We start from the raw sequence: 23,781 nt of genomic DNA on the forward strand, positions 1-23,781 counted from the left end.
CCCACTAGCTTGACTTCAAGCACAGAATGTCCCTCCTTTGCCCCCACTAGTTTGACTTCAAGCACAGAATGCCCCTCCTTTTCCCCCAGTAGCTTGACTTCAAGCACAGAATGCCCCTCCTTTGCCCCCAGTAGTTTGACTTCAAGCACAGAATGTCCCTCCTTTGCCCCCACTAGCTTGACTTCAAGCACAGAATGCCCCTCCTTTGCCCCCAGCAGCTTGACTTCAAGCACAGAATGTCCCTCCTTTGCCCCCACTAGCTTGACTTCAAGCACAGAATGTCCCTCCTTTGCCCCCAGTAGCTTGACTTCAAGCACAGAATGCCCCTCCTTTTCCCCCACTAGCTTGACTTCAAGCACAGAATGCCCCTCCTTTGCCCCCACTAGCTTGACTTCAAGCACAGAATGTCCCTCCTTTGCCCCCACTAGTTTGACTTCAAGCACAGAATGTCCCTCCTTTGCCCCCACTAGTTTGACTTCAAGCACAGAATGCCCCTCCTTTGCCCCCACTAGCTTGACTTCAAGCACAGAATGTCCCTCCTTTTCCCCCACTAGTTTGACTTCAAGCACAGAATGCCCCTCCTTTTCCCCCACTAGCTTGACTTCAAGCACAGAATGTCCCTCCTTTGCCCCCACTAGTTTGACTTCAAGCACAGAATGTCCCTCCTTTTCCCCCACTAGCTTGACTTCAAGCACAGAATGTCCCTCCTTTTCCCCCACTAGCTTGACTTCAAGCACAGAATGTCCCTCCTTTTCCCCCACTAGCTTGACTTCAAGCACAGAATGCCCCTCCTTTTCCCCCACTAGCTTGACTTCAAGCACAGAATGTCCCTCCTTTGCCCCCACTAGCTTGACTTCAAGCACAGAATGCCCCTCCTTTGCCCCCACTAGCTTGACTTCAAGCACAGAATGCCCCTCCTTTTCCCCCACTAGCTTGACTTCAAGCACAGAATGTCCCTCCTTTGCCCCCACTAGCTTGACTTCAAGCACAGAATGTCCCTCCTTTTCCCCCACTAGCTTGACTTCAAGCACAGAATGCCCCTCCTTTGCCCCCACTAGCTTCGCCTTGTCGTAGACACGACGCTCAAAGGGGCGTGACCATTTTCCTATTCCTCCCAAAGGGCGGGGCTTCGGTGGAAGAATTTTGGCTTCCGGTTTTTAAGAGAGAAGTAGTCCGAGTGTAGAATATTCCCTTTACGTGCCGTGCACTTCCCGTAAAAAACCCCAACATGGATTATTTGGGGCAAATGTTAGTCCTCGATGGGCCCGTGTTGACTCGGATTTGAAGCCACGAGCGCACCGCGTTGTATGAATGCTTTTACTTTGGAGGCAGCGCGGCCTCACTTCCGCTGCGTCTGCCTGTTAGCGCAGCTAGCTTGGCGCACGGGCGACCCTGGCGGTGGCGAAGAGGATCAATTGGATCCCCCGGAGGTTCGATCACGTCGTGCGGCGCAGCTCGCTCGTCTTGTCGGTAAGTGAAGCGCGACTCTTGACGGCCTTCGCGAGGGCTAATTCGCGGGCTTTGTCTCTTATCGCCGTTTTTGGCGCCCGTGTCGGTTCCAGCCTCCCCGCCCCCTCCCCTTTGTTCACTGGATGCTACCTTTGTGATGCTAACGCGGCTAGCAGCGCGGGTGCAACCGCGTCACTTTTTCATCTTTTCCGAGCGCGCGCCAAGGGGCTGTGACGTCACGGCCACCAGAAAACATGTCGCCGCGTGACAGTAGCGACGTGCGACGCATGTGTGACGTCATATCCTGCTGTTTCTGCGGCGGCGAAACCCTTCCAGACGTGCAGTCCTCCGGAAAAGTCTGGACCTAGTCTTGGTTCAAGACCTAGTCTTGGTTCAAGACCTAGTCCTGCTTCAAGACCTAGTTCTGGTACTACAACTAGTCCTGGTTCTAGACCTAGTCCTGGTTCAGAACCTAGTCCTGGTTCTAGACCTAGTCCTGATTGAAGACCTAGTCCTGGTTCAAGACCTAGTCCTTGTTTAATACCTAGTCCTGGTTCTAGCCCTAGTCCTGGTTCAAGGCCTAGTCCTGGTTGTAGTCTTGGTGAATAAGGAAAGTTTGTGTTTGTTGCCAACAGCTGGACGAGGTCTTTCCCCAGACTGAATGTTTCCGGGCCCAGTCTAATTCCTGGTGCTCCCCCCCTCCCCTCCCCCCGGAATGAAGACCCCCTTCAAGAGTCCAGAGGCCGCACGGCCCCGAGCGGACGAAGGTAAGGTGAGCGTGAGAGCGTGGTGTTTTTTGTCCCTCGTCCTCACGCCGTTTTGTCTTCCAGGACATTCCGGCGTGTCCGCCAGCATGATGAAGAAGAAGAACCCACACAAGTGAGACACGGGAAGTGATTTGTGTGTGCGTGTGTCAGGTGTGTTGACAGGAAGTGTGTTTGGCAGGAAGCAGAGGTGCGTGGCGCCCGCTAGATCTTTGTCGCCGCCCCCCAAGAGGACCATGGTGGGATGCCGGATCCAGCACGTGTGGAAGGAGGGCAGTAAGTCACATGTTAGCGTTGTGCTGGCCAGGTGTTGACCAGGTGTTGACCAGGTGTTGACCAGGTGTTGACGTGCAGGCAAGTCGTCCCAGTGGAAGGGGACGGTCCTGGACCAGGTGCCGGTCAACCCGTCGCTCTACCTCATCAAGTACGACGGCTTCGACTGCATCTACGGCCTGGAGCTGCACAGCGACCAGCGCGTCCTCGGTCTGGAGGTGCTCTCGGATGCCGCAGGTGAGGAGCGCCGCCCCGGCTCGCCCCGAGTGGCGCTCACGCCGTCTCCTCTGTTTTTTGCAGCCGCGGCGAGGGTGAGCGACGCGCCGCTGGCCGACGCCATGATCGGGAAGGCGGTGGAGCACATGTTCGAGACGGAGGACGGGCCCAAGGAGGAGTGGCGCGGCATGGTCCTGGCCCGGGCGCCCATCATGACGTCGTGGTTCTACATCACCTACGAGAAGGACCCGGTGCTCTACATGTACCAGCTGCTGGACGACTACAAGGAGGGCGACCTGCGCATCATGCCCGACTCCAGTGAGTGGCGCCCGAACGTCAGCGCACGTGCCGCTAACCTGACCGCTGCTTCCTGTGCGTGCAGACGACAGCGTGGCGGCGGAACGCGAGCCCGGCGAGGTGGTGGACAGCCTGGTGGGCAAGCAGGTGGAGTACGCCAAGGAGGACGGCGGCAAGCGCTCCGGAATGGTCATCCACCAGGTGGAGGCCAAGCCCTCCGTCTACTTCATCAAGTTCGACGACGACTTCCACATCTACGTCTACGACCTGGTCAAGACCTCCTAAGGACTCCGCCTACACCCACCAGGACCTTTGTTGTTCTTTTTAGAACACTACCACTTCAACTCGTCTTAAGCCCCGCCCCTTTTGGATGACATCAACGGCCACCGTCCAATCACAGGCTGTTCTCCCGCGACAGGACGCCCTTGTCAGTTAGCTAGCTAGCAGTTTCACATTCGTGATGTCATCGGTGGCACGGAGCCAATCACAGCTCTCGACTGCACATCTCCTCACCTGCATCGTTAGCTCATCAAATGTGTCATCACTCAGCGGAACAAAGGGAAAATAGTTGTCTGATGGGGCGGGGCGTACCCACAATGCTTTGTGGCACAGCGGAGGTGTAAATAGGTGTTGCATGTTCCGTGTCGTCTTTCTTTTGGGGACAAAAGTTGTCGTGTTTTGTTTGGATGGAATGTTTCGTTACAAAAAAAGAAAAGTGTGCCAACGCCAATAAACTTTTTGTTGTTTTTCCACTCACCGCCCGCTCTCTTTTCTTCCGTCGCTCACGAGCGCAGAGAAAACGTGACGGCACCACGCAGCGAAAAGTCTTTTATTGACACAAAGTTGATTAGGTGAAAAACATTTCAAAATAAGAGCGTGGTGAAAGCACAGGTGGTTGCCGCAGCAACGGGCGTTAAATACTGGACTCCAAACGTTAATGCGCCGGAAAAGCAAAAGTGTTTTGTGATGGGATGTTCGGACGGCGCCCAAAGAAGGGGGCGGAGTCTTTGGAATTAGCTCAGTCAGAGGCCGCCGCGTCAGTACCTCATTTTGACAGGGAAGGCGGGTCCAAAGTCCTCCGTCATAGTTCCACTTTGGACAGGAAGCACAGGTCGGCCATGTTGGAAAGGGGGCGTGTCAGCGGCGCTGCTGGCTGTAGACGGGGAAGTCGGCCATGTTGGAAAGGGGGCGTGTCAGCGGCGCTTTAGACGGGGAAGTGGGCCATGTTGGAAAGGGGGCGTGTCAGCGGCGCTGTAGACGGGGAAGTCGGCCATGTTGGAAAGGGGGCGTGTCAGCGGCGCTGTAGACGGGGAAGTGGGCCATGTTGGAAAGGGGGCGTGTCAGCGGCGCTGTAGACGGGGAAGTGGGCCATGTTGGAAAGGGGGCGTGTCAGCGGCGCTTTAGACGGGGAAGTGGGCCATGTTGGAAAGGGGGCGTGTCAGCGGCGCTTTAGACGGGGAAGTGGGCCATGTTGGAAAGGGGGCGTGTCAGCGGCGCTGTAGACGGGGAAGTGGGCCATGTTGGAAAGGGGGCGTGTCAGCGGCGCTGCTGGCTGTAGACGGGGAAGTGGGCCATGTTGGAAAGGGGGCGTGTCAGCGGCGCATTAGACGGGGAAGTGGGCCATGTTGGAAAGGGGGCGTGTCAGCGGCGCTGTAGACAGGGAAGTGGGCCATGTTGGAAAGGGGGCGTGTCAGCGGCGCTGTAGACAGGGAAGTGGGCCATGTTGGAAAGGGGGCGTGTCAGCGGCGCTGTAGACAGGGAAGTGGGCCATGTTGGAAAGGGGGCGTGTCAGCGGCGCTGCTGGCTGTAGACGGGGAAGGCCAGCGTGACGTTGAGAGAGTCGTTGTGTTGCACCAGTGAGGTGTGCTGGTAGTGCAGCACCAGCTCCTTCAGGGACGAGTACAAGTTGTACGGCTCAGCGAAGCCGAATCCTGTACTCGTCTTGTTGATGACGCAGTGCTTCACCTCGCCGTCCACCCTGGAACACACACACACACACACACTTAGTAAACAAGTATAAGACTGCAGATCAGTGCTTGTAGCAGCATCATGAGACAGTAGTGTAGTAGAGCAGGTATGTTTGAATAGTAACACTGTGTGTAGTAGACGTACACCACAGAGCAGGTATGTTTGAATAGTAACACTGTGTGTAGTAGACGTACACCACAGAGCAGGTATGTTTGAATAGTAACACTGTGTGTAGTAGACGTACACCACAGAGCAGGTATGTTTGAATAGTAACACTGTGTGTAGTAGACGTACACCACAGAGCAGGTATGTTTGAATAGTAACACTGTGTGTAGTAGACGTACACCACAGAGCAGGTATGTTTGAATAGTAACACTGTGTGTAGTAGACGTACACCACAGAGCAGGTATGTTTGAACAGTAACACTGTGTGTAGTAGACGTACACCACAGAGCAGGCGTAGCAGCCCTGCTTGCTGCTGTCCCGCACCAGGAATGTTCCGTCCTTCTTGCTGCGCAGCAAAGATTCAGCCTGAAGGCGGTTGATGTTTCCAAGTCGCCACAGTCGCTCATCGTGGTGAGGAAGGTCCTCCTCATCCTCCACCATGCTGTACTCACTGCACACACACACACACACACACCTGAGTCGTGGTAGACAACACACACACACACACCTGACATCACTCCCTGAACACAACACCCAGGCTGAGTGGTGAGTTCAGGTGTCAATCGGGAATTTGGATGTCAGCCAGCAGTGAGTTCGGGTCTCATTTGGGAATTTGAGCTTCAGTTGGTGAGTTCAAATGTCAGTGGTGCGTTCAGGTGTCAGTCAGTGATGAGTTCAGGTGTCAGTCAGTGATGAGTCCAGGTGTCAGTCAGTGGTGAGTTCAGGTGTCAGTCAGTGATGAGTTTAGGTGTCAGTCAGTGGTGCGTTCAGGTGTCAGTCAGTGATGAGTTCAGGTGTCAGTCAGTGATGAGTTCAATTGTCAGTCAGTGGTGAGTTCAGGTGTCAGTCAGTGATGAGTTTAGGTGTCAGTCAGTGGTGCGTTCAGGTGTCAGTCAGTGATGAGTTCAGGTGTCAGTCAGTGATGAGTCCAGGTGTCAGTCAGTGGTGAGTTCAGGTGTCAGTCAGTGATGAGTTTAGGTGTCAGTCAGTGGTGCGTTCAGGTGTCAGTCAGTGATGAGTTCAGGTGTCAGTCAGTGGTGAGTTCAGGTGTCAGTCAGTGGTGAGTTCAGGTGTCAGTCAGTGGTGAGTTCAGGTGTCAGTCAGTGATGAGTTTAAGTGTCAGTCAGTGGTGCGTTCAGGTGTCAGTCAATGGTGATTTTAGGTGTCTGTCACTGGTGAGTTCAGGTGTCAGTCAGTGGTGAGTTCAGGTGTCAGTCAGTGGTGAGTTCAGGTGTCAGTCAGTGATGAGTTTGTGTCAGTCAGTGGTGCGTTCAGGTATCAGTCAATGGTGAGTTCAGGTGTCAGTCAGTGGTGAGTTTAGGTGTCAGTCAGTGATGAGTTCAAGTGTCAGTCAGTGGTGAGTTTAGGTGTCAGTCAGTGATGAGTTCAAGTGTCAGTCAGTGATGAGTTCAAGTGTCAGTCAGTGATGAGTTCAAGTGTCAGTCAGTGGTGAGTTTAGATGTCAGTCAGTGGTGAGTTCAAGTGTCAGTCAGTGGTGAATTTAGGTGTCAGTCAGTGGTGAGTTTAGGTGTCAGTCAGTGATGAGTTCAAGTGTCAGTCAGTGGTGAGTTTAGGTGTCAGTCAGTGATGAGTTCAAGTGTCAGTCAGTGATGAGTTCAAGTGTCAGTCAGTGATGAGTTCAAGTGTCAGTCAGTGGTGCGTTTAGGTGTCAGTCAGTGATGAGTTCAAGTGTCAGTCAGTGATGAGTTCAAGTGTCAGTCAGTGGTGCGTTCAGGTGTCAGTCAGTGATGAGTTTAGGTGTCAGTCAGTGATGAGTTCAAGTGTCAGTCAGTGGTGAGTTCAATTGTCAGTCAGTGGTGCATTCAGGTGTCAGTCAGTGATGAGTTCAGGTGTCAGTCAGTGGTGCGTTCAGGTGTCAGTCAGTGATGAGTTCAAGTGTCAGTCAGTGATGAGTTCAAGTGTCAGTCAGTGATGAGTTCAAGTGTCAGTCAGTGGTGCGTTTAGGTGTCAGTCAGTGATGAGTTCAAGTGTCAGTCAGTGATGAGTTCAAGTGTCAGTCAGTGGTGCGTTCAGATGTCAGTCAGTGATGAGTTTAGGTGTCAGTCAGTGATGAGTTCAAGTGTCAGTCAGTGATGAGTTCAAGTGTCAGTCAGTGGTGAGTTCAATTGTCAGTCAGTGGTGCATTCAGGTGTCAGTCAGTGATGAGTTCAGGTGTCAGTCAGTGGTGCGTTCAGGTGTCAGTCAGTGGTGCGTTCAGGTGTCAGTCAGTGATGAGTTCAAGTGTCAGTCAGTGGTGAGTTTAGGTATCAGTCAGTGGTGAGTTTAGGTGTCAGTCAGTGATGAGTTCAAGTGTCAGTCAGTGGTGAGTTTAGGTGTCAGTCAGTGATGAGTTCAAGTGTCAGTCAGTGGTGAGTTTAGGTGTCAGTCAGTGATGAGTTCAAGTGTCAGTCAGTGATGAGTTCAAGTGTCAGTCAGTGATGAGTTCAAGTGTCAGTCAGTGGTGCGTTCAGGTGTCAGTCAGTGGTGCGTTCAGGTGTCAGTCAGTGATGAGTTTAGGTGTCAGTCAGTGATGAGTTCAAGTGTCAGTCAGTGGTGAGTTCAATTGTCAGTCAGTGGTGCATTCAGGTGTCAGTCAGTGATGAGTTCAGGTGTCAGTCAGTGGTGCGTTCAGGTGTCAGTCAGTGATGAGTTCAGGTGTCAGTCAGTGGTGCGTTCAGGTGTCAGTCAGTGATGAGTTCAAGTGTCAGTCAGTGGTGAGTTTAGGTATCAGTCAGTGGTGAGTTTAGGTGTCAGTCAGTGATGAGTTCAAGTGTCAGTCAGTGGTGAGTTTAGGTGTCAGTCAGTGATGAGTTCAAGTGTCAGTCAGTGGTGAGTTTAGGTGTCAGTCAGTGATGAGTTCAAGTGTCAGTCAGTGATGAGTTCAAGTGTCAGTCAGTGATGAGTTCAAGTGTCAGTCAGTGGTGCGTTCAGGTGTCAGTCAGTGATGAGTTTAGGTGTCAGTCAGTGATGAGTTCAAGTGTCAGTCAGTGATGAGTTCAATTGTCAGTCAGTGGTGCATTCAGGTGTCAGTCAGTGATGAGTTCAGGTGTCAGTCAGTGGTGCGTTCAGGTGTCAGTCAGTGATGAGTTCAGGTGTCAGTCAGTGATGAGTTCAGGTGTCAGTCAGTGATGAGTTCAGGTGTCAGTCAGTGGTGAGTTCAGGTGTCAGTCAGTGGTGAGTTCAGGTGTCAGTCAGTGGTGAGTTCAGGTGTCAGTCAGTGATGAGTTCAGGTGTCAGTCAGTGATGAGTTCAGGTGTCAGTCAGTGGTGAGTTCAGGTGTCAGTCAGTGGTGAGTTCAGGTGTCAGTCAGTGATGAGTTTAAGTGTCAGTCAGTGGTGCGTTCAGGTGTCAGTCAATGGTGATTTTAGGTGTCTGTCAGTGGTGAGTTCAGGTGTCAGTCAGTGGTGAGTTCAGGTGTCAGTCAGTGATGAGTTTGTGTCAGTCAGTGGTGCGTTCAGGTGTCAGTCAGTGGTGCGTTCAGGTGTCAGTCAGTGGTGAGTTCAGGTGTCAGTCAGTGGTGAGTTCAGGTGTCAGTGGTGAGTTCAGGTGTCAGTCAGTGGTGAGTTTGTGTCAGTCAGTGGTGAGTTCAGGTGTCAGTCAGTGGTGAGTTCAGGTGTCAGTAAGTGGTGAGTTTGGATGTCAGTGGTGAGTTTAGGTGTCAGTCAGTGGTGAGTTCAAGTGTCATTCAGTGGTGAGTTTAGGTGTCATTCAGTGGTGAGTTTAGGTGTCAGTCAGTGATGAGTTCAAGGGTCAGTCAGTGGTGAGTTTAGGTGTCAGTCAGTGGTGAGTTTAGGTATCAGTCAGTGGTGAGTTCAAGTGTCAGTCAGTGATGAGTTCAAGTGTCAGTCAGTGTTGAGTTTAGGTGTCAGTCAGTGGTGAGTTTAGGTGTCAGTCAGTGGTGAGTTCAAGTGTCAGTCAGTGGTGAGTTTAGGTGTCAGTCAGTGGTGAGTTTAGGTGTCAGTCGGTGGTGAGTTTAGGTGTCAGTCGGTGGTGAGTTCAGGTGTAACAGTGTGTTTGTGTGTCAGTGGTGAGTTCAAGTGTCAGTCAGCATTGATACTCGGCTGAGGAAGTTTACAGACATCTGCCACTGAAACGTACCGACTCCCTTGAAGGCACCAGCGTGAGCTAACAAGTGTCAACTTACTCTTCTGTGGTCTCGTTCTTCAGACCCAACCACTCGTTCAACTTCCTCTGACGCACCCCCTTCTGTGTCAGCCACCTGCACACACACGCACGCACGCACGCACACACACACACACACACACACACACACACACACACACACACACACACACACACACACACACACACACACACACACACACACACACACACACACACACACACACACAGGTTAGCAACATGCTAGTCCCAGTACAGTGCAGGTCCTGAGGTAGGCGGCCTACATGAGGTACTGGTCTCTGGTCTTGCGCAGCTGGATGAGGTCCGGCTTGATGCTGTTCATCTTCTTGTCGATCTCTCTGTAGTCGGCCGCCTGTTTCTTCAGGTCCACCTCCAGGTGGCGCTTGCTGTCCACGATCTCGCTGATGCGTGACCTCAGCTTGTCGTAGTTCTCCACGATCCTGGGGACACGGGACACCAGTCCTGTGGTCAAAGTCCGCTGGTGGATCCAAGAAGGCGGGTCACGTGACCACAGAGACCACTATCGAGGACGTGGTCACGTGACGCCACGTCCCCGACAGACGCTCGGCACGCAATGCTCTTTTTGGGGCGGGTTCCCATGGCGACAGCTGCACAGTTGCCACGGCAACAGCCTACCTCTGGATTTCCTTGTCGTTGCCCTCTCGGCGGAACTTCTCGATGTACTCCTTGCTGAAGCGCTCCTGCGTCTGACACTGCTCCTCGAAGATCTTGATGGTCTCGTTGAAGGCCTCGATGGCGGTCCGCTTCATCTGGATCTCCTGCGGGCCGAGGAGAGGACACAAGTCGCCGTCACAACCCCGCATACTTCCTGTCTGACGTGGAGCTGGCGGCTAACGTCCTTCTACAGTTGTCCACGGCAGCAAGTAGGTTTACTACAAGTATCACTGAGGGACGAGGACGTAAACATGTTACACAACACGTCGTGGGAGGATACAGTTAGCCGTGCTAACTGCCGCTAATGTTGATAGCAACGATACCAGAGACTACATTGATCAGGGGAATAGGAATTTAGGGATTTCACCATCTACGCTCTGTAATATCATCAAAAGGTTCAGAGAATGTGGAGAAATCACTGCAGGTAAGCCATGATATTACACACTTTGGATCCCTCAGGCGCTACTGCATCAAAAAGTGATATCCGTGTGTAAAGGATATCACCACATGGGCTCAGGAACACTTCAGAAAACCACTGTCACTAACTACAGTTGGTCGCTACATCTGTAAGTGCAAGTTAAAACTCTACTATGCAAAGCCAAAGCCATTTATCAACAACACCCAGAAACGCCGCCAGCTTCTCTGGGCCCCGAGATCATCTAAGATGGACTCATGCAAAGTGGAGAAGTGTTCTGTGGTCTGACGAGTCCACATTTCAAATTGTTTTTGGAAACTGTGGACCAAAGAGGAAAAGAACCATGGGGACTGTTCTAGGGTGAAAGTGTAAAAGGCAGCATGTGTGATGGTATGGGGGTGTATTAGTGGTCAAGACATGTTCTAGGGTGAAAGTGTAAAAGGCAGCATGTGTGATGGTATGGGGGTGTATTAGTGGTCAAGACATGGGTAACTTACACATCTGTGAAGGCACCATTAATGCTGAAAGGTACATACAGCTTTTGGAGCAACATATGTTGTTATCATGGACGCCCCTGCTTATTTCAGCAAGACAATGCCAAGCCACGTGTTACAACAGCGTAGTAAAAGAGTGTGGGTACTAGACTGGCCTGCCTGTAGTCCAGACATTGAAAATGTGTGGCAGCTAAAATATGAGAAGGGAGACTGTTGAACAACTTAAGCTGTACATCAAGCAAGAATGGGAAATAATTCCACTTCAAAAATGTGTCTCCTCACTTCCCAAACCTTTACTGAGTGTTGTTAAAAGGAAAGGCCATGTAACACACTGCTAAAAATGCCTTTTTTGCAATGTGTTGCTGCCATTAAATTCTAAGTTCATGATTATTTGTAAAAAATACCAAAGTTTCTCAGTGTGAACATGAAATATCTTGTCTTTGCAGTCTATTCCATTGAATATAAGTTGAAAAGGATTTGTTGTATTCTCTTTTTATTTACCATTTACACAACCTGACAACTTCACTGCTTTTGGGCTTTGTAAATAGCAAATCAAATATTGCTTCTAGTTTTCAGGCCATATGACTGCTGGGGTAGTTAAGTGTCGCCACCACCACACCAGCTAGGAGCCATCATTCTGTCATGCAAGCACTTAAGTGTCTGAGTTTGACATCATTACACCTGGAAGTGATGTGTGTCAATCATATCTTCCCATGACATGTCATGCACTTTTTGCATTTTGACAGAGAAAATATATGTACTGCTTGAAATTGCATGCCTTTTAAACTTTCATAGTATCCATTATTGCAACAAATATTACACTATATTATCATACTAGCCAAACATGTTTTGTCGAAATAAAAATAACTACCGTATTTTTCGGAGTATAAGTTGCACCGGAGTATAAGTCGCACCGGAGTATAAGTTGCACCGGAGTATAAGTCGCACCGGCCGAAAATGCAAAATAAAGAAGGAAAAAAACATATAAGTCGCACTGGAGTATAAGTGGCATTTTTTGGGGGGAAATGTATTTGATAAAAGCCAACAGCAAGAATAGACATTTGAAAGGCAATTTAAAGGCCTACTGAAAGCCACTACTACCAACCACTACTAGCGAGCACGCAGTCTGATAGTTTATATATCAATGATGACATCTTAACATTGCAACACATGCCAATACGGCCGGGTTAACTTATAAAGTGACATTTTAAAATTCCCGCCACACTTCCGCTTGAAAAACTCCTTTGGATATGATTTATGCGCGTGACGTCACAAAAGCAACGGAAGTGGTTGGACCCCATCGGACCCGATAGAAAAGCCTCTTGTTTTCTTCGACAAAATTCCACAGTGTTCTGAATCTTTTGCAATTTGTTTAATGAACAATGGAGACTGCAAAGAAGAACGTTGTAGGTGGGATGGATCGGTGTCTTAGCGGCTAAGTACAATACTGTTAATATCTGTGATATTTGCATTAGTGTACTGTGTCTTTAAGGGTTTGGGGAACGCGCATGCGCGAGTGAGTTGGCGGAGAACTTGAGTGTGTGTGAGCGTGACTTTTGGCTAACAGCAGCTCGTGTATGTGTGCGTTACTTTTTGAACTACAACCAGTTACCGCTTGTTAATAAAGCGATTGAGCAATTTGTTTAATGGACAATGGAGACTGCAAATAAGAAAGTTGGAGCCGGTGGAGCAGCGGACTACAGCAACACCAACACCAGGAGGTTGTGTTGTGTTTTGAGCAGGATAGCAGACGCACTACGGTGAGTACAGCTTTGGCTTCCAAACATTTGATCGATTGTCCGTACGTGCGTGTCGATATGTGCATGTGACGTACGTAACTTTGGGGAAATATATGTTTCTTGCCGACTCTGATGGCGGCCGGGGTGTCGTCAGAAGCGTACAACGCCCGCCGCCGCATCTAAGTTAGCTACGCAGCTAGGTTAGCTTCTGTTTTTTTTAGCTTCGCCAAGCTGAATATTATTAATCGTGTATTTACATGTTCATGGTTTAATAGTATTATTGATCTTCTGTCTATCCATCCAGTCAGGTTTTTTTTAAATTTAGTTTCTATCTGCATTTGAGACTGCTGCTATCAAGTTGGCTACGTAGCTAGGTTAGCTTCTATTTTTTTTTTAGCTTCGCAAAGCTGAATTATTAATCGTGTATGTACATGTTCAGTCACCGTGAATGTCCATTTGGCGTTCTCGACTCTCATTTTCAAGAGGATATAGTATCTAAAATGGTTTAAAATACAAATCTGTGATCCACAATAGAAAAAGGAGAGAGTGTGGAATCCAATGAGCCAGCTTGTACCTAAGTTACGGTCAGAGCGAAAAAAGATACGTCCATCACTGCCTCTCAAGTCCTTCACTGTAACGTTCCTCATCTACGAATCTTTCATCCTGGCTCAAATTAATGGGGTAATCATCACTTTCTCGGTCCGAATCTCTCTCGCTCCATTGTAAACAACGGGGAATTGTGAGGAATACTAGCTCCTGTGACGTCACGCTACTTCCGCTACAGGCAAGGCTTTTTTTTATCAGCGAGCAAAAGTTGCGAACTTTATTGTCGATTTTCTCTACTAAATCCTTTCAGCAAAAATATGGCAATATCGCCAAATGATCAAGTATGACACACAGAATGGATCTGCTATTCCCGTTTAAATAAAAAAAATTCATTTCAGTAGGCCTTTAAAGTGTCTAAAGAATAGTGAACAACAGGCTGAATAAGTGTACGTTATATGAGGCATAAATAACCAACTGGTATGTTAACGTAACATATTATGGTAAGAGTCATTCAAATAACTATAACATATAGAACATGCTATACGTTTACCAAACAATCTGTCACTCCTAAATCCCATGAAATCTTATACGTCTAGTCTCTTACCTGAATAATATTATTGGATAATTTACGCTAATGTGTTCATCATTTCACACATAAGACGCTCCTGAGTATAAGTCGCACCCCTGGCCAAACTATGAAAAAACTGCGATTTAGTCTGAAAAACACCGTACTTAAATATCTGCTTGACTTATGATTTTACAGCAAACTACCCATCCAATTAATAAAAAGGACAATACATTTGACAGTGTTCTTTACAGCATATTACTGTCAATTGGAAAAAAAGTAAATTTTTTTTTTTTTGCGTTAAAATTCTGGCGCATGGTCAGGATTGTACCACCTATAGCCAGGAACTACCTTGTCAGTCATCAGAACAGCTCATACACCAACTTATATTCTTGTTGTCATGAAAGACATGCTTGTATTATCAGTAAACACCTTTCATGAATACATCTATATAAAGAACATCATGTCATGGCTGGCTGGACTTTCTACAGTTCTTATTTTGTGGTGATGTAGTGAGGAGCACATACTTGTTGCTCACAAAAAACATTCATGAAGTTTGCTTGTTTTATGAATGTATTATTAATGTGAGGGTCAAAAGTATACATACAGCAATGTTAATATTTGCTTCCTTGGCAAGTTGACCTGCAATAAGGCACTTTTGGTAGCCATCCACAAGCTGCTGCTTGACCACTAAATTGCTGCACTTCAGCTAAATGTGTTGCTTTTCTGACATGGACTTGTTTCTTCAGCACCTTTCTCTCTGGCACTCATGGAGGGTGGACGCTCCCCTTCCCTCTCCTGCTTGCTTCATGGAGGGTGGACGCTCCCCTTCCCTCTCCTGCTTGCTTCATGGAGGGTGGACGCTCCCCTTCCCTCTCCTGCTTGCTTCATGGAGGGTGGACGCTCCCCTTCCCTCTCCTGCTTGCTTCATGGAGGGTGGACGCTCCCCTTCCCTCTCCTGCTTGCTTCATGGAGGGTGGACGCTCCCCTTCCCTCTCCTGCTCGCTTCATGGAGGGTGGACGCTCCCCTTCCCTCTCCTGCTTGCTTCATGGAGGGTGGACGCTCCCCTTCCCTCTCCTGCTCGCTTCATGGAGGGTGGACGCTCCCCTTCCCTCTCCTGCTTGCTTCATGGAGGGTGGACGCTCCCCTTCCCTCTCCTGCTTGCTTCATGGAGGGTGGACGCTCCCCTTCCCTCTCCTGCTCGCTTCATGGAGGGTGGACGCTCCCCTTCCCTCTCCTGCTTGCTTCATGGAGGGTGGACGCTCCCCTTCCCTCTCCTGCTCGCTTCATGGAGGGTGGACGCTCCTCTTCCCTCTCCTGCTTGCTTCATGGAGGGTGGACGCTCCTCTTCCCTCTCCTGCTCGCTTCATGGAGGGTGGACGCTCCCCTTCCCTCTCCTGCTTGCTTCTTTGTCTTGTCTTAACTTTCTTCTTGCCTCTTTTTGCACTGCTCTCCAAATCTAAACATTGGAACTATTTAACTGGCCTCAACGAAATTAACAAGATCTTGGTTTTGGGGGGAACCTGCTTGTCGTGACGGAGCGGTTGTTGCTGGACACACCACGGACTCTTGGGAGAAGAAGGAGTGCCGCGTGCCCGGTGACCCTTTCAGTGGAGGAGGTGAAGATATCAGCTATTGGGAATGATGACAACAGGACATCTGCTGATTGGAGTAAGTCCTGCTCTAGTTTGTCCACAAACTGGAAGTTGCTGGCAGTCTTCAAAGTAGCCCAAAGCTGCCACGAATGATTGGAGGATGCGGGAAGAACTGTGGACACTTGTGATTTGGGTAACATCGGACTGTCCGCCTTGCAGGATTTTTGAAGACCAGTCATACAATTTAGAGTGAAAAGCAAATGTTATTTTCACTGGCATACAAAACATTCTGACTTGGATTGTTTCCCTGGTTTGGAGACTCTCCCGAAGGACAGTGTGGCGAAGACACAACAAACTCCCTTCTTGTCTCTCATGGACACACACCTGTTGTTGTTGACTTTGGACTTATCGGCTGCACAAGATCAAGGCCGCGGAACAGAGACACACTGTAGGCTTACACACAAACATACATCCACAAAAATATAGGCCACACACACATACACACACCACACCCCCAATCCAACGCCCTTGACGCAAATCCCATAGGGGTGATGGAAGCATGGTCAGCGCCTGAGAGCTGCAGCCTGCCACCATTACCTCGCACTCCCTCCCCTCTGTTGCTAGATATCTGAAGATGTTTTTCCCACCCCTTAGGAGCCCAGTCTAGATTCTATTTTTTTACTCATCCTTCTCCAGCGTTTTACCCTTTTCCCATCTTTTACGGGGCGCCTTGTGGCGACCCATCAGCGTTCCTGTTCTGTAACCCTGTTTTGTTTGTCTCATCTTCAACGGCTTTGTGCTGAAAACAAAGTTTCGTTGTACTTGTGCAATGACAATAAAGACCTACACTACCGTTCAAAAGTTGGGGGTCACCCAAACCATTTTGTTGAATGGCCTTCATTTCTAAGAACAAGAATAGACTGTCGAGTTTCAGATGAAAGTTCTCTTTTTCTGGCCATTTTGAGCGTTTAATTGAGCCCACAAATGTGATGCTCCAGAAAGTCAATCTGCTCAAAGGAAGGTCAGTTTTGTAGCTTCTGTAAGGAGCTAAAGTGTTTTCAGATGTGTGAACATGATTGCACAAGGGTTTTCTAATCATCAATTAGCCTTCTGAGCCAATGAGCAAACACATTGTACCATTAGAACACTGGAGTGATAGTTGCTGGAAATGGGCCTCTATACACCTATGTATATATTGCACCAAAAAGCAGACATTTGCAGCTAGAATAGTCATTTACCACATTAGCAATGTATAGAGTGTATTTCTGTAAAGTTAAGACTAGTTTAAAGCTATCTTCATTGAAAAGTACAGTGCTTTTCCTTCAAAAATAAGGACATTTACATGTGACCCCAAACTTTTGAACGCTAGTGTATATATCTATCTATCTATTTATTGTCCACACCTTTAAGTCATGACTTTGGGAAGGCCATTCTTAAACCTTCATTCTAGCCTGATTAGCTGATTTAAAAAGGAGGATTAGCTCCAAATTGTTCAGGACAAGCTAAAATCATCAGCCCGGAGGTTGGGTCTTGTTGGGTGTTCCAACAGCACAATGACCCCAAACACACCTCAAAAGTGGTAAAGGAATGGCTAAATCAGGCTAGAATGAAGGTTTCAGAATGGCCTTCCCAAAGTCCTGACTTAAAGGTGTGGACAATGCTGAAGAAACAAGTCCATGTCAGAAAAGCAACACATTTAGCTGAACTGCAGCAATTTAGTGGTCAAGCAGAAGCTTGTGGATGGCTACCAGAAGCGCCTTATTGCAGGTCAACTTGCCAAGGAAGCAAATATTAACATTGCTGTATGTATACTTTTCACCCTCACATTTTCAGTAGAGCCATAATAAATTCATAAAAGAAGCAAACTTCATGAATGTTTTTAGTGAGCAACAAGTATGTGCTCCAATCACTACAAATAAGAGTTGTAAAGTCCAGACATGATGTTCTTTACAAGTGTATGTAGACTTTTGAGCAGGACTGTGTATGAATAAGGTAGATCTCCTCCACGTGGTACATTGTCCTGCAGAAAGAGTGTGGGCACCCCTGATGTATGGAATGTCTGCGTCTGCAGGTGGGTCACAAAGAAGTAGGCGTGTTTACCTGAGAGGTTCTGGTGTATTCTTCATACAGCCGGTCGTACTCGCGGTTCTTCTCCTGGTACTGCAGGTGGTACTCGTGGAGCTTCTTGCCCACGGCTTCCACGCTGTCCTCCTTCACCACCTGGTCCTGAAGGACATCCCGTCAGAGGCGGGCACGGGTGTGGCGGCGACGGTGCGAGCGTACCTGCTGGTGCTTGGAGACCGGGTAGAGCAGCTTGACGTCCAGCTTGGGGTTGTACTGTGCCAGAGACTCATGGCGGTAATGGTTGATGAGCTCCACCACCGAGCTGAAGGTGAGCGGGTCTGAGAAGCCGTACTTGCCCTCCCGATGGAAGATCTTGATCAGCTTGTTGTTGCCTCCCTTCCTGCACACACACACACACCTCGGTAACCCTCACCTGTGCACGTGGCGAGGACAATGTGGCGGCGTTCACCTCAGGGTCAGCGTGTAATCCCCGTGCATCTTGGTGGAGGCGTCCCGCACCAAGAAGGTGCCGTCGGCGGTGTCCCGTAGCTTCTCATTGACTTCCTCCCTGAAACAGGAAGTGGTAAAGAAGCCTCTCTGTGCGCGCGTGCAGGTGGCCGTGCGTTACCTGGAGATGTCGCCCCAGTACCACTCGGCGTCCTGCAGCGCCATGCTGTTGTTGAAGGTGCACGAGGCGGCCGCCGGCGTGGAGGACTTGGCCGGCTTGGGAGGCAAAGCTGAAACCAAGATGGAGACGCGGGTCAACTTCCTGTTCCTTCTATCAAACAAACAGTGATTTCGTCCACTGTAACCATGGCAACGACTGGTCACCCACGATGCCCTAATGACCTGTCCACAGCAACGCTACCTGGACTCTTCATGTTGATGTAGCAGAGGACCAAGTCTCCAACGCCGCCTCGCTCCATGTCCGCACCTTCAGCGTGACCGCTCCCCCCCCCCCAACGCCACAGCGGGGACGGCCACTTCCTGTCAGCGCACGTCTGAGCCGTGGCCTCAGTTCGGAGCTGGGAGATGTGTGACGTCACCAACCCCAGTGGCCAATCCACACACAGAAATGATATCACCGGGGCAACACTGCACCCCCCCCCCCCCCCCCACACACCCTGCTGCATCCTTGAGGAGCGATGATGTCATCCATTCAACAGCTGCCCGTTATTGACGCACCTCGCCATCGACATCTTTGATTAGTGCGGCTTCCTATCCATGACATCATCAACCAACTATGACCTCATTAAAGGGGAACTGCACTTTTTTGGGGAACTTTGCCTATTATCCACAATCCTTATGTAAGACTGGTTTTCTTTTTTAATGCATTCTAAATCCTGAATAAACATTAGCAAAAGTCAGCTAACAATGGAGTTGTTTTATTCCGCCAATAAAGCGCTCTAAAAAAACCTCCATCAAGGTTTTAAATACACGCTGTAAGTATATATGTAATGTAGTAACACTCAAAATAACACCTAATATTTACATATTTTGATCATTTTATATATGTCAATATATACATATTATATATGTCATGTAGTAACATTCATAATAACATGTAATATATACATGATGTAAGTATATATGTCATGTAGTAACATTCATAATAACATGTAATATATACATGATGTAAGTATACATGTCATGTAGTAACATTCATAATAACATGTAATATATACATGATGTAAGTATATATGTCATGTAGTAACATTCATAATAACATGTAATATATACATGATGTAAGTATATATGTCATGTAGTAACATTCATAATAACATGTAATATATACATGATGTAAGTATATATGTCATGTAGTAACATTCATAATAACATGTAATATATACATGATGTAAGTATATATGTCATGTAGTAACATTCATAATAACATGTCATATATACATGATGTAAGTATATATGTCATGTAGTAACATTCATAATAACATGTAATATATACATGATGTAAGTATACATGTCATGTAGTAACATTCATAATAACATGTAATATATACATGATGTAAGTATATATGTCATGTAGTAACATTCATAATAACATGTAATATATACATGATGTAAGTATATATGTCATGTAGTAACATTCATAACAACATGTCATATATACATGATGTAAGTATATATGTCATGTAGTAACATTCATAATAACATGTAATATATACATGATGTAAGTATATATGTCATGTAGTAACATTCATAATAACATGTAATATATACATGATGTAAGTATATATGTCATGTAGTAACATTCATAATAACATGTCATATATACATGATGTAAGTATATATGTCATGTAGTAACATTCATAATAACATGTCATATATACATGATGTAAGTATATATGTCATGTAGTAACATTCATAATAACATGTAATATATACATGATGTAAGTATATATGTCATGTAGTAACATTCATAATAACATGTAATATATACATGATGTAAGTATATATGTCATGTAGTAACATTCATAATAACATGTAATATATAAATGATGTAAGTATACATGTCATGTAGTAACATTCATAATAACATGTAATATATACATGATGTAAGTATACATGTCATGTAGTAACATTCATAATAACATGTAATATATACATGATGTAAGTATATATGTCATGTAGTAACATTCATAATAACATGTAATATATAAATGATGTAAGTATACATGTCATGTAGTAACATTCATAATAACATGTAATATATAAATGATGTAAGTATATATGTCATGTAGTAACATTCATAATAACATGTAATATATACATGATGTAAGTATACATGTCATGTAGTAACATTCATAATAACATGTAATATATACATGATGTAAGTATATATGTCATGTAGTAACATTCATAATAACATGTAATATATACATGATGTAAGTATATATGTCATGTAGTGACATTCATAATAACATGTAGTATATACATGATGTAAGTATATATGTCATGTAGTAACATTCATAATAACATGTAATATATACATGATGTAAGTATATATGTCATGTAGTAACATTCATAATAACATGTAATATATACATGATGTAAGTATATATGTCATGTAGTAACATTCATAATAACATGTAATATATACATGATGTAAGTATATATGTCATGTAGTAACATTCATAATAACATGTAATATATACATGATGTAAGTATATATGTCATGTAGTAACATTCATAATAACATGTAATATATACATGATGTAAGTATATATGTCATGTAGTAACATTCATAATAACATGTAATATATACATGATGTAAGTATATATGTCATGTAGTAACATTCATAATAACATGTATAAAACATCACTTACTGTACAAAGTCTGCGGTCACTGTGAGGATGTTCATATATTCCCATTTAGGTGGAGAATGACTCCATCCTCAGGAAGAACAAAGAGGGGTGGAACCAAGTGCTTTTCTCCCCATTTCAGGGTCTAAATTGGCTGTCAAAGTTGACCAACTTGTGCGATACTATCCAGGTTATCATCTAGAATACGAGGCGGGAGAGCAGCTCACCAGCTGATGACGTCCATGTAGCAGCAACAAGCTAATTAGCCGTGTGTTAAAACATAGCTAGTCTGCTTGTAATAACAATGTTGCTAATATTTGGTTGAAATGGAGGTGAGTATTTTTGGATGATTAGAGTTGTTTATGTGAGGACCTCCATTTTATTTAGAAAGATTGTCAGTTCCCTCACCTGGAGCAGCCTGGTTCATGTTGAGCTCACTGCTGATCAGAACCTCCAGGACCTGGACAAGAGGATCTGGACCAGACTCGGACCTGAAACAAAGATATACTCAATATTACAGACTTGACAGGATGATTAAAGGCCTACTGAAAGCCACTACTAGCGAGCACGCAGTCTGATAGTTTATATATCAATGACGACATCTTAACATTGCAACACATGCCAATACGGCCGGGTTAACTTATAAAGTGACATTTTACATTTCCCGCTAAACTTCCGCTTGAAAACGTCTATGGATGATGACGTATGCGCGTGACGTAGCCAGTGAAACAGAAGTATCGCTACACCATTGAATCCAATACAAAAAAGCTCTGTTTTCATCTCATAATTCCACAGTATTCTGGACATCTGTGTTGGTGAATCTTTTGCAGTTTGTTTAATGAACAATGGAGACTGCAAAGAAGAAAGCTGTAGGTGGGATCGGTGTATTAGCGGCGGACTACAGCAACACAACCAGGAGGACAATGACTCGGATAGCAGACGCGCTAGCCGACGCTAGCCACCGACCGCACGGATGATCGTGGTGAAGTCCTTCGTTTTTCCTTCCGTCAATCGCTGGAACGCAGGTGAGCACGGGTGTTGATGACCAGATGAGGGTTGGCTGGCGTAGGTGGAGCGCTAATGTTTTTAGCATAGCTCTGTGAGGTCCTGTTATACTAAGTTAGCTTCAATGGCGTCGTTAGCAACAGCATTGTTAAGCTTCGCCAGGCTGGAAAGCATTAACCGTGTATTTACATGTCCATGGTTTAATAGTATTGTTGATCTTCTGTCTATCCTTCCAGTCAGGGATTTATTTATTTTGTTTCTATATGCAGTTAAGCACAATGCTATCACGTTAGCTCCGTAGCTAAGTTAGCTTCAATGGCGTCGTTAGCAACAGCATTGTTAAGCTTCGCCAGGCTGGAAAGCATTAACCGTGTAGTTACATGTACATGGTTTAATAGTATTGTTGATCTTCTGTCTATCCTTCCAGTCAGGGGTTTATTTATTTTGTTTCTACCGTATTTCCTTGAATAGCCGCAGGGGCGCTAATTAATTTAAAACCTCATGTCACTCCGGCGCTTACCAGAAGCCTGCGGGATGGTTAAGCATGCGCTAATTATTTTAAAACCTCTTCTCACTCCGGCGTTTACCTTATCATGAAAAGCACATTTAATAAAAAAAAATGTTATTATTGTCTTACCTTTAGGTATAAATGAGTCCATGCCATCTCCTTTTGAAGAAAAGCATCGATATAGAAGTCTTCCTTATCTTTCTTCAGTTTTAAAAGTCTCTCTGTCTCGATGGAGATCTTCCTTTTAAGTATTACCTCCTGCTTCCATTGAAAGTCCAGTTTAGAAAACTGTTTTATTTTAGATATGTAATCCTCCATGGTAAAACTCCAAGCAAACAATGGCTGCGCACTCTTGCTGCCGGTTGTCTTCTTCTGCTGCACTGCGGTACCAGCAGTCGCAAAAACGATCACTAGCGCCCTCTACCACCAGGAGGCAGGAGTCATTTAATGACTCATATTTGACCCGGCGGAAGTGCCAAGCATGCGCTAATTATTTTGCGAAACTAGTTTGACCCGGCTGTAATTCGAGGCATGCGAATACCATATTCCCGGCGCCAATTCAAGGAAATACGGTATATGCAGTTAAGCACGATGCTATCACGTTAGCTCCGTAGCTAAAGTGTTTCGCCGATGTATTGTCGTGGAGATAAAAGTCATTGTGAATGTCCATTTGGCGTTCTGGACTCTCATTTTCAAGAGGATATAGTATCCCAGGTGGTTTGAAATACAAATCCGTGATCCACAATAGAAAAAGGAGAGAGTGTGGAATCCAATGAGCCAGCTTGTACCTAAGTTACGGTCAGAGCGAAAAAAGATACGTCCTGCCCTGCACTCTAGTCCTTCACTCTCACGTTCCTCATCCACGAATCTTTCATCCTGGCTCAAATTAATGGGGTAATCGTGGCTTTCTCGGTCCGAATCGCTCTCGCTCCATTGTAAACAATAGGAAAATATGAGGAGGCGATCAACTGACAACGTCACGCTACTTCCGCTACAGGCAAGGCTTTTTTTTATCAGATACCCAAAGTTGCGAACTTTATTGTCGATGTTCTCTACTAAATCCTTTCAGCAAAAATATGGCAATATCGCAAAATGATCAAGTATGACACATAGAATGGATCTGCTATCCCCGTTTCAATAAAAAAATGTCATTTCAGTAGGCTCATGTGCTGAAAACACTCTTTTCATCCTCATGGGGGCGCTAAAGAGACTTGAACTTGGTTTCACCCACACAGACTGGGAACTACTAGTGTGACTTGAGGACTACACTTGGACTCATTGACTCATGCCTGCATACACATGCATGAGTGCATGCCTGTGTATGCATGAGTGCATGCCTGTGTGTGTGTACTAATGTGTGCATGAGTGCGTGTGTACGAATGTGCACGTGAGTGCGTGCATGTACAAATGTACGCATCAGTGCATATGTGAACTAATGTGCGCAGGAGTGCGTGTGTGTACGAATGTGCACGTGAGTGCGTGCATGTACAAATGTACGCATCAGTGCATATGTGAACTAATGTGCGCAAGAGTGCGTGTGTGTACGAATGTGCGCATGAGTGCGTGTGTGTACTAATGTTCG

General features: G+C 46.5%; 2 protein-coding genes across 3 annotated transcripts in view; one reads left to right on the top strand and one right to left on the bottom strand.

Moving 5' to 3' along the window:
- The first annotated feature begins 1,149 nt into the window (after positions 1-1,149).
- On the top strand, positions 1,150-3,756 carry spinb (spindlin b). 2 transcript variants are annotated; one of them, XM_062025305.1, is made up of 7 exons: positions 1,150-1,470; positions 2,085-2,216; positions 2,280-2,328; positions 2,395-2,489; positions 2,568-2,723; positions 2,787-3,020; positions 3,085-3,756. In XM_062025305.1, the coding sequence occupies exons 2-7, from the start codon at positions 2,165-2,167 to the stop codon at positions 3,282-3,284; spliced, it is 786 nt and encodes a 261-aa protein (XP_061881289.1). In that variant the 5' UTR covers positions 1,150-1,470; positions 2,085-2,164; the 3' UTR covers positions 3,285-3,756. The 2 variants fall into 2 exon arrangements, with proteins under 2 accessions (XP_061881289.1, XP_061881290.1); XM_062025306.1 differs by lacking the exon at positions 1,150-1,470 and having other exon boundaries at positions 2,159-2,221.
- Positions 3,757-3,812: 56 nt separating this feature from the next.
- LOC133632704 (phosphatidylinositol 3-kinase regulatory subunit alpha-like) overlaps positions 3,813-23,781 on the bottom strand; it is a 27,933-nt gene continuing 7,964 nt past the window's right edge. Inside the window, exons 8-17 of the mRNA XM_062025304.1 lie at positions 21,095-21,177; positions 17,997-18,105; positions 17,838-17,936; positions 17,588-17,768; positions 17,405-17,530; positions 9,911-10,053; positions 9,538-9,714; positions 9,276-9,350; positions 5,412-5,582; positions 3,813-4,977 (exon numbers count right to left, since the gene is read on the bottom strand). Of these exons, the coding sequence (XP_061881288.1) occupies positions 4,788-4,977; positions 5,412-5,582; positions 9,276-9,350; positions 9,538-9,714; positions 9,911-10,053; positions 17,405-17,530; positions 17,588-17,768; positions 17,838-17,936; positions 17,997-18,105; positions 21,095-21,177 (1,354 nt within the window). The 3' untranslated portion in view covers positions 3,813-4,787. The remainder of the gene's footprint in view (positions 4,978-5,411; positions 5,583-9,275; positions 9,351-9,537; positions 9,715-9,910; positions 10,054-17,404; positions 17,531-17,587; positions 17,769-17,837; positions 17,937-17,996; positions 18,106-21,094; positions 21,178-23,781) is intronic.

This window comes from Entelurus aequoreus, linkage group LG17 (genome assembly GCF_033978785.1).
Source record: "Entelurus aequoreus isolate RoL-2023_Sb linkage group LG17, RoL_Eaeq_v1.1, whole genome shotgun sequence".
Lineage (NCBI taxonomy): Eukaryota > Metazoa > Chordata > Actinopteri > Syngnathiformes > Syngnathidae > Entelurus > Entelurus aequoreus.